At 44.7% G+C, this 18,498-nt stretch overlaps 1 protein-coding gene across 1 annotated transcript in view; it reads left to right on the forward strand.

Annotated features, from left to right (window-relative positions):
• The window catches only part of RIPK4 (receptor interacting serine/threonine kinase 4), a 70,035-nt gene that overhangs the window by 39,515 nt on the left and 12,022 nt on the right, over positions 1 to 18,498 (forward strand). Inside the window, exons 2-5 of the mRNA XM_085621225.1 lie at positions 206 to 503; positions 7,166 to 7,314; positions 10,083 to 10,132; positions 11,162 to 11,320. Coding sequence (XP_085477351.1) covers positions 206 to 503; positions 7,166 to 7,314; positions 10,083 to 10,132; positions 11,162 to 11,320 — 656 coding nt within the window. The remainder of the gene's footprint in view (positions 1 to 205; positions 504 to 7,165; positions 7,315 to 10,082; positions 10,133 to 11,161; positions 11,321 to 18,498) is intronic.

An 18,498-nucleotide genomic window follows, 5' to 3' on the forward strand; every position in this document is an offset into this window, starting at 1 on the left:
GATGGATTGCATCTGACCACAACAAACCTGCAGCTTGGATTATGCTACCGTGTGAAACAGTTTTAGTGCATTCTGTAATGCCAAAATTTTTTTTTTAAGTATTTAGATCCAGAACTGTTCATGGCGTGACTATAAGGGAGACACAAACAAATGTGGTGTATCCTTCTTTGGTTGTTAAATTCTGTTTTTTTTTTTTTTTTTCAAGGGAGCAAATGGAGCTGCTGGAAGAAGCTAGGAAGATGGAGGTGGCCAAGTTTCGGTACATCCTCCCAGTGTATGGGATCTCTCGGGACCCTGTGGGCCTGGTTATGGAGTATATGGAGACTGGATCCCTGGAAAAACTCTTGGCCTCCGAGCCACTGCCGCTGCCTTGGAACCTGCGCTTCCGGATCATTCACGAAACTGCTGTGGGCATGAACTTCCTGCACTGCATGTCCCCACCTCTGCTCCATCTGGACCTCAAGCCTGCCAACATCCTGCTGGACGAGCACTATCACGTCAAGGTATGACCGCCATAGGTTTTAGAGTGCAGATAACTGTGGGTAGTGGTTTTAAGGGGGTGATAAGGTAGGAAGTAGAGATGGAAATGAGTGTATATAATTGATGCAGCATTACACAGGACTGGAGGGGCTGTGTCTGGATTTGTGATGCCCAAGCCGACTCATTTTACTTTTCCCCATTATTCTGGTGTAGCTCCCTCATTACAAAATCCTTGCCTTTTGTCTCTAGTTTTCATAACAATCTAACCACTGTAAAACCTGCCTCTCTCCACCTCAGTATTTAAACAGATTCATTCTTTTCTGCTTATGTTTCAATGCAGGCACCTCTTTTTGCCTTGGCATCTTGTTTCATAGTTTAAATTTTGTCCTCGTTTCTCCTCTGTTAAAGAAAAAAAACATACCCTGGTTAAGGGAACTGTCTAACTTTGTGCCTGTCCCTGGCTTTTCCCATAGAAACAAATTGAACGTTGAGCAGCTTCAACACCACAACCATTTGCAGTGCACCGATGAATCCAGGTTTCATCCTTGGGGTGGCACAGAGACCTCTACCCTTGATTATATGGGTCTGAATGAGAATGGTGCCTGTTGTCCACACCTTCCACTGTCCGTTGGCGTGCTTGACCATACAGCATTCCTGTACAGTCGGTGGACCGCATTAGTTTGAGTGTCGTGGCTCTGGAGGAGTTTTTACACTTGTGCGCAGTTCCCATCCTGATGGGCACTTTAGATCCAGGCCCCTTTTACTTGCTATGTTGAGCGGCCCTGGTTTTTATGTTCACTCCCATGTTGTTGAAGCATCGATAAGGAGCTGCTACGGCATTAGTTACTCTGCTTCTGTTTATAAATCCATCAGTATGCCAACACCCTACCCTGTCTGGCGTGGGTGAGAAGATGCGCATCCCTCCTTCACCTCCGCAGCCCCTCAAGTTGCTATCCAGGTCTATAAATTACCCCCTTCTCATACTTCGGGTGTCACTCGCCCAGTGGCTCCATTCCGCACCTCACCTATGCTTCTCTTCTGTCCGCTCTGCAATCCTGGTTGCCTAGTGTAGTACCACTCCATTGCATGCCTGTCAGGAAGCCTTTAAGTGTTATTTCAGGTTACTCTCAACTTCCAGCCTCACATTACTAAACTGTGTCTATTGGGATCATCCGGTTATTTCTATTGGGAAAAAAACTGAAAGCGCCTCTTGCAGCTTCAGATGTCCTTGTACAGCTGTTATTTCTAGACTAGCCACGCCTTTACTTACCCTGTTGAAGATGGGTTTTTTCGATGGGTGACCCTTGTGATTCAGGGATCTCAGAAATTAAAACACACTATCCCCATGTTTTATATGTACACTGGCTCCCTGGGCACTTGTTTATTGATAAAAGTAAGCAACACAATTTACAATGCTCTTGGTCTGAATGAACCTTCTTACATGGGGGATTGGCTCCTGGTTTCTGGTCGGTTCTTGGTGACAGCACCAAGGACATTTAAATGATTGGAATCCTCAAATTAAGTATTCTGTTGATCTTTTCTGAGCAGCCGTAGCTTGAAATGTTGAATGAAATTCCCCCACATGTCTTCTTCCCTCACTTTTAGCTTTAGGATGATCAGTGAAACACGCATACCACTGGCATGCCAATCCTTTTGCTGGTATTGTTTTTTTAGCTGTGACCTTGAAACCCGCCATCAAAGCATCTCCTCGCTGTCATAGGAGGGATAGTAGCATGCCACTTTTTTATGAACTGACTCGGGTTGTTTGGGGAACTTTTTCTGGTGGCTGTTTTTCTATTTCTACTTTTCACAGCATGCGTGAGTGTTTTTATTTTTTTTCCTCTTCATCATTTTTCTGTAACTGATTTTACTTTTATTCCCTTTACATGACTCCTTTATTTTTAGTCACTGCATTTTTAGTTTTTGCATATATTGCCTCTGTGGTACCCATTTACACCTGGGAGTTGAAGTTTTGTGCTTTCTTCAATATATATATAATCATTTTTTTTAAATGGTAAACAACTCTGAGAATATAATTGGACAGGCAAGATGTGGTTTAAAAAGGAATTGGAAGGCAGGTGTAATCCACCACGAGCAGCAGGCCTGTTGAATGACAGGCTCCACAACTTCTTTTTGACTAAAACAAACTCTGCTTGTTCTGGCGGCACTGCCTGGTTCTCCATCCCATCACTTGTTGAATTCCAGCCATGACATCCATCACATGCAGGGCTTTAATGCATCTCTCTTCTCACCTAGTACCCAAAACACCCAAACTATTCTAGCCATGTCATCAATCGCAAGCAGGGCTTTAATGCAGCTCTCTTCTCACCTAGCACCCAAACTGTCACCCACTAGCCGAACTATTTGCTAACACCTATTTTATAATCCTATAACCTCACACTAATCGCTGACATGTGGTGACTCTCTTGTTGGTAAACACTCTTAACCAAAGCGTAAGTCTCCCAGGCCTACTTGGCAGTGAAAGATCAGTTCGTATTCGGAGCTTTGCTGCCATTTTGGCTGGGTCTGTTTAGTAAGAGACAAAAATACCTCCATGTCATGGCCTTGGTTAGCCAACAAGCCACATTTATCCTGGGATCACCAGGTTGCAAACGATAACAAGGCAGCCCTTGCACAACTTCCCAGACAAATTAGTCAGCGGTAAGGTATGTCTGTTTTATGCAACCTGCGTATAATTATTCTAGTCCATAATTAACCATGTGCCCGCTGCAAACTGCTGCAAGAGCAACCTTGGATTTGAAGGAATCGTCGAACAAGGTGCCTTATTGTCCTACAATAGTCATTGTGTTGGTTCATGTCTCGACAAAGCGTCTTGCCTAGTCTTGTATTCAAATGATCTGTTTTGAGCTTTTGTAGTTCAACATTGTGGCACAGATGAGGAATGTATTTACAACATGTATGAAGTTGTCCTAAAAGACAGACACTTTTGTTAGGAATGGTTCAGGATAAAGGTGTGTGTTCCTTCATGGCATCTTCAAGGCTTTGGAAATTAGCACTGTTGGTGAAATACAATCTGAGCTGTCTGCTGGTTCCTGTGCCCTGGTTTGAACCCACATAAAAAAGGAGACCTGGGCACGCACATCTGCACAGCCAGCCACACGGGCAACCTGAGCAACAGGAAATCTGGCCAAGCGTGACACTGAACAAACTACTTCTAAAGGAAAATGTCCCACAGATTTGTGGGAAGTTTGCTAGACTGTTTCGCTCTGGCACAAAAGCCTGCAAAATCCTCGAAGTAAGGTGGAATGACTGGTGTCCTAGACGAAGGGCCATAGCACCAGTTATCAGTGTAGGCTAGCAAGAGTGTAGCACCTGCTGAGGAACTGCTTGATTTTGGAACACAGGAATGCTGAGCGTGCCTTGAAGTCTGTGGAGTAGCGCGGGCCAATAGCGGCTGGTGTAAAGACCTTCTGCGCCAACACTGCAATGCTGGTCTTTCTGCTTTTCCATTTACAACATTGCAACCTCAGTGGGTGACATGTTCTAATAGCCTTGCAGCCATTCTGCCTCGGTCTATGCTGGTCGTTGACGGCCATCTCCCTCGTTATAGGTTCTTGGGTTCAAGGACTTTAACAAGTGGCATAGATCAGGATTCATATCGGAGCACGCACACAACCCACTCATGATTGTCCCCCCTCCCCCACTTATTACTGGATCAAAACTTGACAAACGCCAAATGAACTGCACTTTGGCAACTCGCCGCACATTAAGTATGTCAAAGAAAATGCACTTTGGCCCTTGTAACTGAACAAAGGGACATTTTTAGAATGCATCCCGCGTGCACTTTGTAGCAAACACTCCTCTGTCAAATATCATCTTAAGCGGAAGCATGTCACTGTACCTCTTTACTTCTGTTATTTATAGACTGTCCGAGTGGCGTAGCAAGGTCAGGTGGTACCTGGTGCGGAAAATTTCCTGTCACCCCCGGCTTGACAAAATGGCAAAAATGTGTTTGAAACACACATTTTTGCTATTTTGTCTCCACCCTCAGTGACGACACATGGGGCGGCCCACACCCCCCCCCCCCCCCCCCGCCCCCTCCTTCCTAGGCCACTGTACTGTCCTTTTTAGCCTACTATGACGTTCCTAAACTCTTGTAACTTCTCTTACTTTCTACTTTCGCAGTTTCGCAGTTCTACTAATGAGCTGGTTGTTTTTTTTTTCTTCTTCTCTTTAGTAGTTGATTGTATTGTATTATTTGCATGATTAATAAAAATCATTGCAAAGTGCTTTAGCTCTCAGAAATGGGTTGTAATTCTATGTAATGGGCGCTTTGGCTGTATTGCTGAGCATGTGCGCCTGCGTTGTAAAGCTTAGCATGGGCGCCATTTTGTGGGCCGTGTTCATGCTCTCTTATCACCAGTGACTTAATGCTGAAAGCATGTGTGTGCTCTTAGGGGCACACATACCAAAGAGCGGTCTGCGGCACCGTGGGGGCAGGTGCATCAGGGCACAGAGGCTAAATAGGCGTTTTGGGTGAGCGGTAGAAAGATTGTGATGTTAGGGCCCACAAATTGGGGCAGAGGGTACGAGGAGACATTTCAACAAGCGAGAGACCCCCTGTGTTCATTCAGTTGACGTGTTTTCCATTCATCAGTGATGTGAAAATACAACGAAATGCATTGGGTGTAAGATGATTTTCGGCAATTTTAGAATTAAATTGAGAAACATAAATCTAGATTTCCCGTCAGTCTAAGTAGATTTCTTGTTATTCCTCCCAGATGTTATCTTTTTTTATTCCTCGCAAAAAAAAAAAACAAAAAAAAACGTACTGGGCACTAAGAAGCGGATGCTCACTTTTTTTTTTTTTTTTGGTCTTTCGATTGCTGCAGTTGTTTTTTATTTTGCTCTCCTGTTCAACAATATAGATGGTGCTTATTATTTCGCAGTCACTTTTACGAATGTTTGTCGTTTCTGATAGTGTTCTCTCTGATTGATGACAATGATATATTTAGGAGTACTCGATATATCCTGTGCCAACTTCATAGCAAAATAGTAGATGCGCAATTACGCTGTGAGTCAGAAGCACGTTGAACAAGCAGCCATTGTGCATGCTTGCCCATAATTTCAGAACCTGAAAAGATAAGGGAAGAACCTAGTCGAAGTGGTTTTTATCTATTTAGGGCTTAAGAGCAAATTGTAAATTGTGCGCATGGGTTCTCAACGAGGCCAGTGTACTGCCTGAGGGAAAGAGGGGGCGTGTCAACACTGGCTTTGATACAGACTGTGCTTAAGAGGACTTGTAAAAAACACTTCTTTTGCAATATTTACCTGCTTCTGAAAGAGTTGCTATTAAGTGCTTATTCTTGTACCTTGGCCAAACTTAAGGCTACCTGTTGCATCTTGAACTGAATGTCAACCCTGGCTAGCTTAAAGACTGCAGGAGGTCCATGCAGTGCTGTGAACATCTTGTTCAAACACGCACCTTCAATAACAGATGGGTCGGGAGCCATCTTGGGGACGGGCTTGTTTACATGCCGGAGGCCTAGCAGTACCGTGTCTGAAACGGAAGAACAATGCGCGTCACATTTGCCATAGTATGCTGCCCTTGGTGCCGGGGCATTTCATGGCCTTAATTCTCTTCTGTATCCAGAGTAAACCAGTAATGTTTCCCTCTTCTGTACAATACGTCGTATGAAAAGACTTTCTGAGTTGGGTCAACTCCTTGCTGAGGCATACATGCCAGGTTTCCCATGACAATGCAAATGAGCTACCCTACGCCAGGGTTTTTACTTTGAATTCTGGGACTTGTAGTTCTGGTTTTATAATGGAATATAGACTATAGGTCCCAGAATTAAAAACTCCTGGACTGTAGCAGGCGGTCGTGCATTGACCTGGGAAGTATGGCATTGCTGCTGACGCAGTCATTTTGTGCTTTTATGTATTTGGTTTCTTTCTAGATAGCATACCTTCTCAAATATTCTTATCTATGAACTATTCTTCTCTGGGAGGCTATCTGCTGAAAGACGTCCTTTTCCATCAGTTTGGCTCAAAGACAGAGTTTCACAGAGTGTAGTAGTGAATTACGAGAAGTCCTACTATGCGAAAATGGAAATGGCCTTGCATAAGTGCAATTGCGCTTTTTTTCTTCCCCAGGAAAAGTATTTCTCCCTTTCTGGCAAGTATCTGGAAAAGTTTGCCACTAACAAAAACTAGTATGTTTGTTGGTGTGCTCAAACATTTTTTGGGACATTCCCACTTTGCGACATTTCCTCTTTGCGACATTTCCTCTTTGCTCCTGGCAGTAGATTTACCCATTTATCAAATCTTTGTGTGTGTAAACTTAAAGATTCTAAAACCAATTTTTGTTAATGGCAAAGGCGATTTCACATTTACAGAAAAAGCTGTTTGCACATGTAAGCTAAGCTTAAAAGTACAAATAGCTTTATGAATCGGGCCCGCTGGACGGATTAGCGGTCTAATTGCCACCGGTGTGGATCTGAGCAACGGGTGTGGAATTGTATTCAACCTTCACCCTTGATGATTGTTGGGCCTACAAATGTTGGCAGGTTGGCATTGCTTATGTCACTCTTAATACTGGGCTCCTGAGTGCGGCTGTACAGAGCTCCGGGCTAGAGAATCGTTTGGTGCTACAGATAATATTGTGCAATACCAGTTGGAACACTGCCTTTTCACTCCATACGTTTTTATTTCCTCCCTGCAGATATCGGACTTTGGATTGGCCAAATGGAACGGCCTATCGAACTCTCATGACATCAGCATGGACGGACTCTGCGGCACCATTGCCTATTTGCCCCCGGAGCGGATAAAGGAGAAGAACAGGAACTTTGACACCAAGCATGATGTCTACAGGTCGGAACCAAGCTTCTAGTCTGCTGCTAACTCTTCGTCCCTTAAATATGATTGGTGGTGTGTGAGGGCTTCCTGCGCATCAGTGGTACCCTCTTTCTTATTTATATATATATATATATATATATATATACATATATATATATATATATACCTGGTGTGGCGGCTCAGAAATAAGTAATACGGTAGCTCCAATGAGTCGCACGTTTTTCTACTTTCCAAACATCCCTTACCTCACCCCTTGAATAACATGAGGATATTGCAAATGGCCATCACTTCACTTTTGCCCAGCCTTGGCTGCATCTCATGAAAGCCACTTGATGTGCCTCGATTTCACGTCCAATAAGTGATTAATATCTGCTTGCAATGATGGTTGCCATACTCTTACTAATACATCACATCAATAAATGCCCTTTTTTGCATTGATGGTCCTGTCATTTTCTTGTAAATTAATCTCCTGGTGTGCAGTTCTGAAAAACGTCCCAATCATCTGATGTGAGAAGTGGGCCAGATTACAGAACAGCACCCTTCTTTTCATCCAATCTACTCTGCATATATTTTTTAGTCCATAACTTTGGACATTCTAACTAATTTTTGAAACCAGATCTCTGGCAAAGAATCACCTACCACCCACTCTTCTTCCGAGACGCCCATCTGGCACGCCAGCTCGACTAGGAGCATAAGCCCAATGATAAATTATGCCACCAATTGGTGGGTGAGGACTCTTCCTCCTGAACATTAATGCTGTGTTTGACCCTTATCTGGCCCCCTTATCACAATAGATACTTGGGACCTTTCGTGGAGCTGCACACCAGGAGATGTACTTGCGATATTGGGGAGGTAGCGTGCATTCACATGGAGGGGAAGGGAAGATTGGAATCGGTCCAGCACATGTCATTTTCTTGCCCTAAATCACTTGGCTTTGGTGATATTTTAGGATTTAAAATGCACTTTTATAAAATCTAGTCCTTGTTGGTAATGAACAGCATTGCTTGAAGGTGCTTTGGGACGTGTATTGTAACCCTGAATCGTACCCGTTGTGGCCCGGTCTTAAATGGTTTTGCTCAACTAAGTGGAATTTAGCAGCACCGTGAAGGGTCACCCGCCCTGACAGGTTGTGAGTCACAGAATCGTGAGCTAAATTGTTTTTAAGAGTAAACATTGCTGTTGCTACAGTGGAGAAACGGCCAGTTGGACAGATTTTCCACTGTTTGGTGCGAACACGGACCTCCCTTTGGGAGGGTCAGATGGGGATAGGACAGGGGAACCAAAAGCATCGCTGACAAACACTCGGACCCGTCCCACTACCTTGTCTACTCAAACTCTCGCTCCCTCTTTGTCCATTCTGTCTCTTTTCGATCTGTGATCGCTTTCTCTCTGCCTTTCCCCTTTCTATTGCTCTTTAAGCCCCTCTGTCTGCTGCAATTGACCTTGCGGGGAAAGTGACTGAGGCACCAGGACGGGCCCTGGGCTTTCAAACCTGGACTTCGAAGGCTCCATCCCACCAGGGAAATGCCCAGTGGGATAAAAGGCCTGTCCGGCCCTGGTGTCAGGTCTTACAAAGTACATGGATCTGGGTGATGCTTTGGTGGACTGGTGGATTATGACAAAATGAGGAACATTAGCACTATTGACACTGTGTGCGTGTGGCACATTTTAACACTTAAATTGGAAATAATTAACTCTGAAATCTTGCATTGATAGTAAGTCGCCTATACCATTTAACACGTTTATTTATATTTAATGAGTGTGTGAATCTCGGCTGCGGTAACTTGTGTTAGTGGAGGTAAAAGGAGCACCCAAAAGGGCCACACACAGTCTTACTTTTGCGAGCTTTTTCAAGCATTTCCTGTCACTGTCCCATAGTGCGCAGGTAGTATCAGAAATTGCCTCTTGCATCCCCTCAAACACCCCCATCTTTGTGGTTACTTGGAGGGAGCTTTTTATTCAAGTGGGAAAATGTGTCTTCATGTTGTGAAACAAATGTGAATTTTCCCAGTTCTCCTTTCCTACCAGGAACAGGGTGTGCTCAGCACTGTGACAAATTCACCTGAACTTCTGGGAACAACAAAGGCTTCACTTTCACACACAGATGCTTGTCCCTTAGTGAATTAAATAATTCTAGTAATAATAGGCGTATTGTAGGACATAAGCCTACAAGTTCAAGGTTTTCCCTATCCCAAAACATGAGTCCCATTTTTGATACATTTTTATTCTCACTCCCTCCCCCCTCCCTCCATCTCTCTTCCCCCACCCTAGTTTCCTTTATGAGCTAAAGATGTGAGGAGGGGATGGAGGTTTCAACATCCCTTTCATTCAAGTGTTATTGATACTTCGAGTATTAGAGGCCCTTTATAGAAAGAACCATTTTTCTCGGTTCAAAAAACGTTTTATTTTTACATTTTTGCTTGAGCAATTTTTTGACAGACGGAAAAACGCCACAGCTAGGAAGATCCCATGTAATAGAGCGGTGTCACAGTTTTAGCAGAATGGCTCACTACTAGTTCGAATTTGGCTAGTTGTACTCAAAATTATTTAGTTTATTTAATTAAGAGAATCGTATAGGGTTCCAGTATACACCTGCTTTAAAAACTCTTTGCAACTTTCTTCAGTTTCGCCTTTTTTCATGACGTGAAGTATAAATTCATTCAGTTTGCGTTGTGGCGGGGAGTGAGCCGGCACTTTTAGGGGGGCAGGACACGAAGAAACATTAAATGGCTTTTGACATATCTTTAAAAAAAAAAAGAAATCACTTTTTTTTATTTCTCCAGCTTTTCCATTGTCATCTGGGGCATTCTAACACAGAAGAAGCCGTTTGCAGGTATGCAAAGCATGTTTTATTTTATTTTGCACCTATGGCGGGAAATTATATTATTCTAAACTGGAACTATTTGGCATGGGGGCTTGCTAGATGGTGGTTGAATAGGAAACACCGCACACTAGTACAAATGGAAGCAAAGTGCATTGTTCGTGGCTATTCTCATTTTGGCACATTGTTATTCGGTGTTCCTAATTTACCAATATTTGGCTTCTAATCTGGAAATTTTCCTTTTCATTCTCGTCCCACTTTGACTTCGGGAGAGATCACAGGGTTAACCCCTTGTTCCTTCAATGGCCACAGATTGGTTACTAAGTGGCAAGAGTAAGGACAAGATATTCGAGTATAAGCCACAGAAATATACAAATTATTTAGAGCCCTGTTTTCATTCTGTCCCTGCCACTGCCTTCAGGACCCTGGACAGCAGGGCTGTTAAGGGAAGTACCAAGGAAACTCAGCCACTGCTAATTACTTCGGTCTGCATTCCATTCCATTGTTTTTTAGCTTATCTTGGGGGGGGGGGGGGGTCAACTATATGCAAATCATATAGACAGTCCAACCTGAGCTGCTAGACAATGTCCCCTATGCTCGGAAATGCAAGTGAGGCCAGAGCTTTTTGAGCATCATTGGTCCGTGTCTGTAAAGTGCAGGTGTAGCGTGCTTGGGGCCCACGTCTGGGACACTTGAAGTGCCTGGCATGCTGGCACCAGAGCAGAGGTAAGTGCTGTATGTGTGCAAAAGATAGAGAAGGGGGTTTCCATTAATTGGTCTCTAATAGGTTTAAGCCCATGCCCCATCAGGTTGGGAAATCGGGTGGCGATAGTTTGTTTACTAAACAAATGATAAATCGATGCACAAAACGTAATATTCAGGGGTTTTGTTATCTCCAGTCTAATTGGGAGATATTTTCAAAAATGTTATTTCACAAGTACTTTTGTGCTCAAATTGAGGACCTTCTAGGCCCTTGATGGCACTGCAAGTTGGCATTGTGTCTTTATCTGGTGTGCTTCAATGTCTCTTCTTCCTTTGCAGAGGAGGGCAATATTTACCACATCATGACGAAGGTGGTCGCGGGGCTGCGACCAGAGGTTCCGCCAGTGTCCAAGTCCCGGCCCGAGGCCTGCAGCAGGCTCATCCGGCTGATGGAGAGCTGCTGGCAGGGCGAACCCCGGAACCGGCCAACATTTCAGGGTAGGTCCTCCTGCTTGGAGTTCTCTCCCACAATGAGCCACTGGAACCTACTTGTCCCGGAGAAATATGTATTTTACAATCTGCAAAAGGGCTGACAGAATGAGGCAAGCATGTACTGCTCTGAGGTGCACTTGTGTTTCGAAATACTTAGGAATCCGGGTGGTATTTGCCAATAAATTCCTTGCGTTTTATGTAAATGGGATGTTGAAAGTAATCTGGCTTCCCAGCCTTATACACCGTATAGAAAGGACTGATCGACATGAAAAGGCTGTCCTTTTCTGTTTTGATATTTTTACACCCTTTCCAAATGTTTTATTGATTATAAAATACAAGTACCTGCCCACCAACAAGTTTCGGGAACAAGCATGGCTTAGATGCTGAGGCCGAAGGTGAGGCGATGATCAGTGCTTTAAGTTTGTTTTTTCGTAGGGATGTTTGCATGATCTAGCATTATTGACTGGCTCTGTGGCCAATAACAAGAGGTATTGGCTTTCAATTGACCCAGTGCTCAGCTGCAGGCTAGGGTACTCGTGGTGTGTAAGGGACAGTAACTAGGGGTGTTGACAGGCTATACTCCATAAGGCAATAAGTTCAGTTGTGCAATTCATACAAACGTTCTTCTTTGAGCCATTCCAATTTAAATATGAATGTACTGATGGCAGAGCTGGTCAAAAAGCCAAGTCATTGAGCTTCACCTGACTTATGCAATCGTTGGAGTCTGACGCCAAGGTTAATAATACCATTATTGTATGATTGTGAAAATTCTGCGACTTGCTCACTGTTTAGGTCTCGCCTGAGCTAGCGCGCATGGGCTGCAAGACTTTTTGTAAGGGGGCTTCAAAATCTGACCACACGCTCGTGGGTGTGGTTTGTTTTTGGTCAGAGGCTATTGGCCTTTGTGTGAGTCTTTCTAGTAAAGACAGCACGCAATTGGGCAAAGTCTGGTGCATGTCCCGCCTTTGCTCCGCCCACGGCCTATTGCTTGCGGTTACCTGCACAGACACCATCTGTTTTGAATTATCGTGCCCAGATGCGTGCGCGATTATTCAAAACCGATGTCTTGCTGTGGCGCGCACCACTCGTGTGCTTGTTTTTGTTGAGGACTTATTTCCCTTTCACGCCGTTTATTCTTTAAATGTTTCAACATGGCGCGCGGGTTAAATCTCCATATTGGACTTGTTTGGAAATACTCACGGACGCATCTGACTAAGTTAAGGGTTGGCCTTATATGGATGCGGCTTCTGGTCATTAAATCTACGGTATTTTGGCACTCTGCAGTGTGTGTTTTATACGTAGTACGTAACGCATGTTATTTAACATATGGTTACCTATGGTCACGCCGAATAAAGTGGTTTCATATTTGGGATCGTGCAACACTTAATAGCATGCCGCATTTCTTGAGATTTAGCTTTCACTGTTTGTGCGCAGTACACTTCATAACGATTTCCATTAATGGGTACTATTTTTTTCTGTATTCGGATGCGGGGTCTTATTTCCATTATGCCACATCTCTTAATGAGGAGCCTTTACTACGGTTACGTGCACAATATGCCGTTTGTGATTGAGCACTGACTACGATCCTCACTACTGGGGACAGCCTTTAATTCAACTGCTGGGCTCTGTGGTCACCCTAACTAAATATAGTGCGTGGCATCTATGTGCTTGAATAGGTGATATACACGTTTCTTAATATCGACTTGCTAATGGTGCTTTCACCATTTTTAGGTCTGCCTCTCGTATTCAGCCCTCATACCGCCTCCCTCCTTTTCCCACCCGTGTCCGTTTTCTTCCCTCGTTTCTTTCCCTGCCTTCATCCCTCTTCCACCCGCCCTTCGTTTGACCTCTGTCCGCCATCTCTTTCCCCCACCACTCCTTTTGTTCTTATGTCAACCCTTTAGTCCCCCTCTTCTCTTTTGCTACCCACCTCTCACCTGATCATTTCCTCTCCCCTCAAATCCTGCATGCCCTCACGGGACTCGACTTAGCAGTCATGATGTGTCGGGATAGACGAACCAAAACAACCAATAGAACAACACAGGAAATAGTTGCCAACATTCCCCTCCCAAAAAGAAAAAAACATTTTTATGTTTTTTTTTTAATAAGAGTGTTCAGTTATACATATCTTAATTATAGAAAAGGTAAAAATACGCTTATAACACTTTTTACTATAACTTTGCTACACACAAGCCACGCTTACCTACAACATAGCTTAAACATATTCGAAACGCCAATAGGTCTAGCTAAACACTTACAAGGTCCCAAAGGCGAGACCTATGGGCTATGTTAATGCTTGTTTTCTCTACCAGTCATTATTCTGGGTGCGTTCTTCAGTCACTTATGGCACTTCGAGCATCCTGATTGGGTGTTATACTTTCTGTATGTAAATGCCTGTGCTGGTCCTGAATATGCAGCTGTTCAACACACGCCATATATCGCAGCTGTAATTTTTTTGTTTGTATGTAGCAGGATGGCACTTGATTCGCAAGAGCCTCTTGAGTCTGTAGAGTTGGACAAAGTACCTGGGAAAGGAGCCGACATTGTTAATTGGATCACTGGTTCAAGATGGTAATATCAGCTGTGTTCTTGGTGGCCACATAGTGAGATCCGGGGTCTGACAGGTGCTTCAAAAAGCTGCTAATGTGCAGATCCTGGGTGATGCCTCATCTGAGCGACTGCTCTTGATCTAGGGGTTTGTGCAGTTGAGGGATGTTTCCCAGCTTCATCCGAAGTAAAGTCAAACAGGCTCGCTGTCTTTGCAGGCAGAATATCGTGCCTGGGACGTCTCGTAGGTGCGACATCTGTGGCAGGAAGCCTGCGTGGATGACTGGGTCCTGCCGCTCTCCCGCTGAGCAGGTATGAGATGTGGGAAGAGGGACCGAGGGCTTGGAGGTGCCACGCTGTAGGACTGCTCCGTGACCTGTGTTGGGTGGGCGATGATTGCATAGGACAGTCGGGGGAGGGTTAAGATGATATGCAGCAGAGAGGATACAGCTCTTCTTGGGGGAGGGGGGGGGGGGCGGGTGGAGAAGAGTGATACTTGTAAGGGGACAGGATGACATGAGCCTGCTTCGATGCCAGAGGGGAAGGATAATCCTTGGGAGGTGAGTGATTAACGTGGACATCAACATGCTGCATGCTCCAAGCAGGAGTGCTGCCAACTGTGCTTAATTTGTGAAAGAATGAGTACCCGAAACTCTGCTCGGAAGCCCCCGGCCGACGCTATTAAATGTCGGCGCTCCGAATACCAAGGCTGCTTAGGTTTGAATCCACCGTCTCCCTTTGTGAAGGGTTTCCGTCTTTTTCTTTATCCTTCTTTCCGTGTGTTTTTTTCCTTCTCTTGCTTGCAGGAAATGTCAGATGAGGAAAAATAAGTGCCAATCCCCCAAAAATGAATGCCAGTGGTCACCACCGGCTCAAATTAAGCACTGCCTAACTGCAGTCGAAGCCCATGGTGCACAGGAGTGCTAAATCCGACCCTCTTTATTTGAATGAGTCTGAGACCAACTTCATAAATTGATAAACTCACTAAGTTTTGAAAAAATTATGAAGCTGTGAATGGTTTGTATAATTATAAACCTACGACTCACCAGGAGTCCCCTGGCTCCGCGTGGACCTGTCCGAGGGCACAGAATTGGGTGAAGAGCCGCGTCTTGCGCCGCGCACTCACCCACTCAGGAGCACATAATCCCCGTTCCACCACCGATTTTTCGGATTGTGTGGAGGGATCACGTGCAACAGGAAGGGCCCGGCACTTCCGGTTAGCCATCCAATCAGCTGCTGGCATATACACTACAAAGCCAGATGCAAAGCGCAACGCGCAGCGGACGCGCTTAGACTCAGTAAGGTGAGCTGAGAAATTGTAGTAGCACGTTAGGAGCACCTGGTAAAGGGTTCCTGCCTTTTGTTGTAGCTTGTAACGGTTAAGAGCGCCTGGAAAAGGGCTCATTAATCACACTTCATGTTGCATTTTGAATCTATGTACTCTGTGACGTTTTAACCCACCACCCTCTTTACAACCTTTTAAATATATTTTGCGCCGCGCACTCACCCACTCAGGAGCACATAATCCCCGTTCCACCACCGATTTTTCGGATTGTGTGGAGGGATCACGTGCAACAGGAAGGGCCCGGCACTTCCGGTTAGCCATCCAATCAGCTGCTGGCATATACACTACAAAGCCAGATGCAAAGCGCAACGCGCAGCGGACGCGCTTAGACTCAGTAAGGTGAGCTGAGAAATTGTAGTAGCACGTTAGGAGCACCTGGTAAAGGGTTCCTGCCTTTTGTTGTAGCTTGTAACGGTTAAGAGCGCCTGGAAAAGGGCTCATTAATCACACTTCATGTTGCATTTTGAATCGATGTACTCTGTGACGTTTTAACCCACCACCCTCTTTACAACCTTTTAAATATATTTTGCGCCGCGCACTCACCCACTCAGGAGCACATAATCCCCGTTCCACCACCGATTTTTCGGATTGTGTGGAGGGATCACGTGCAACAGGAAGGGCCCGGCACTTCCGGTTAGCCATCCAATCAGCTGCTGGCATATACACTACAAAGCCAGATGCAAAGCGCAACGCGCAGCGGACGCGCTTAGACTCAGTAAGGTGAGCTGAGAAATTGTAGTAGCACGTTAGGAGCACCTGGTAAAGGGTTCCTGCCTTTTGTTGTAGCTTGTAACGGTTAAGAGCGCCTGGAAAAGGGCTCATTAATCACACTTCATGTTGCATTTTGAATCGATGTACTCTGTGACGTTTTAACCCACCACCCTCTTTACAACCTTTTAAATATATTTTGCGCCGCGCACTCACCCACTCAGGAGCACATAATCCCCGTTCCACCACCGATTTTTCGGATTGTGTGGAGGGATCACGTGCAACAGGAAGGGCCCGGCACTTCCGGTTAGCCATCCAATCAGCTGCTGGCATATACACTACAAAGCCAGATGCAAAGCGCAACGCGCAGCGGACGCGCGCAGCGGGCGCGCCGCCGGTGCGCCAAAGGCGCGCCAAAGGCAAGCCCGTCTGCGCCCGTCCGCGCCTGGACCGCGCCTAGCGCCCCCCCCCCCTGATTCTCCCAGGCCAGCCCAGCCACCTGCCTCGTTAATATATACCAGAAAACAGTTGCTAAACATCGGGATTATATCCAAGAACTCACAAAGGTGTCCCTGTAACAACTACATACCTCCTGAAGTCCTAATGCCATGTAATAATTGCACACGTAACTCTGGCTTACCACTATCTATGTCCATAGAATCATCGACCAACCCTATTAAAAATCATAGGGTCACAGCGGCGCTCATCAATGTCCGCTCCTTACCCAAGCACAAATACGAAATTCTTGCTTTTCTCGAGAACCACAAATTGGATCTTCTATTTCTAACCGAGACCTGGGCCGATCCATCTTCAGGGCCTGACTTTGCTACCGTAACCCCTAATGATTTTTCAGTTAAAAGACTGGACAGAGTCAATAAAAGAGGTGGAGGTATAGCCCTGATACATCGTAATATCTATAACATCAAAATAGATCCTATACCCATCAATGGCTGCGAAGCTTTTTCTTTTGCCATATCACTTACCAAAGCATACACGTTCAAAGGTATATTACTATACCGCCCTCCCGGCTCTCGATCAGATTTCCTCTCATCTATAGCGGCCCTAATAGAGCCCTCTGCAGGAGAAGCTGATTTCACTATCTTAGGTGATTTCAATTTTCACCTTGAATCTAATAATGATGAAAATACATCTGCCTTACTTTCAGATCTAAATTCTATTGAACTCTCTCAGCTAATAAACAAACCGACTCATACTGCCGGTCACACTCTTGATGGACTGTTTACCAACAACAATCATATCTCTCTTGGAAACATCCTCCCCTTAACATGGTCTGACCACTTTGCAATTCTTTTTAATATTAACATCGTACACAGACCACCCAATCAGACCTCCACTTTCTCGAAGATTAACTTTAAAGCATGGAACAGCATCTCCCCAGATAATATCAAAACGCATCTGAATGATACACATCAAGACCTCCCTGAAAATCCTGAGCACGCAGCGATGCTCTACACACAATGGCTTCGCTCAGCCGTTGAGACGCTAGTCCCTACAAAAAATACCTCCAAAAATCGTAAAACTCCCTCTGCCCCCTGGTTCTCAGAGAATTTAAGGTTGGTTAGGCAGAAATGTCGAAACCTGGAACGCCACTGGCGCAGAAACTATGATAGCGAAGCTAAAACTCAGTATAAGGAAGCACTTACCAACTACAAAAAGTTATTAATAACAGAAAAAAGTAAATTTTATACTGATCAAATAGAAGCATCTCAAGACTCCACGAAACAACTGTATAAAGTTGTTACCAAATTATCAGGATTAAACACACCCCCGTCAGTAACACCTACCCAAATTCTCTGTGATAATCTTGCCAGTTTTTTTCAGAATAAGGTAATGGACATCTACTCCAGTTTCTCTGCACAAACCACTATGTCTGTTATGGACCTCTCCCCTTACAATAGTCCAGCATCCCAAAACAAGAATCAGGTTCCTCCTCCCTCCTTTTCAGAATTTAAAAAAATCACTAACGAACACATAACTGACCTCATTCTTAAATCCAAATCTGGATCTCCCAATGACCCTTGCCCACCCAATATAATAAAAACCATTGCAGAAACCATAGCCCCAGAACTAACGAAAATTTGTAACTCTATGTTTGAAACTGGAATATTCCCCTCCATCTGGAAAGAAACAATAGTCAGACCTCTTTTAAAAAAACCCAACCTTGATCCCTCTGACTGTTGTAACTACAGACCCATAGCAGGTCTCCCTCTTCCAGCTAAAATCATAGAAAAGGTGATGAACACTCAGCTGGCCGAATACATCGAAAACAACAACTGTCTAGATGAAACCCAATTTGGTTTCAGGAAAGGGCATGGAACGGAGACAGCGCTTATTAAAACAGCTGATGAAATTCGTACAACTATGGATAAGGGTGGAGCTGCAATTCTGGTGCTGTTGGATCTTTCAGCTGCATTTGATACGGTGGACCATTCAACCCTCATTAACCGTATATCAGCCATAGGAATTAAAGATAAAGCCAAGGCCTTATTAGCCTCCTTTCTAGACAATCGTTCACAGCAAGTCAAATTGGGAAGCTTCCTCTCACCTCCCTTTTCCCAACCAT

The sequence above is a fragment of the Triturus cristatus genome, chromosome 8 (genome assembly GCF_964204655.1).
Source record: "Triturus cristatus chromosome 8, aTriCri1.1, whole genome shotgun sequence".
Classification (NCBI taxonomy): domain Eukaryota; kingdom Metazoa; phylum Chordata; class Amphibia; order Caudata; family Salamandridae; genus Triturus; species Triturus cristatus.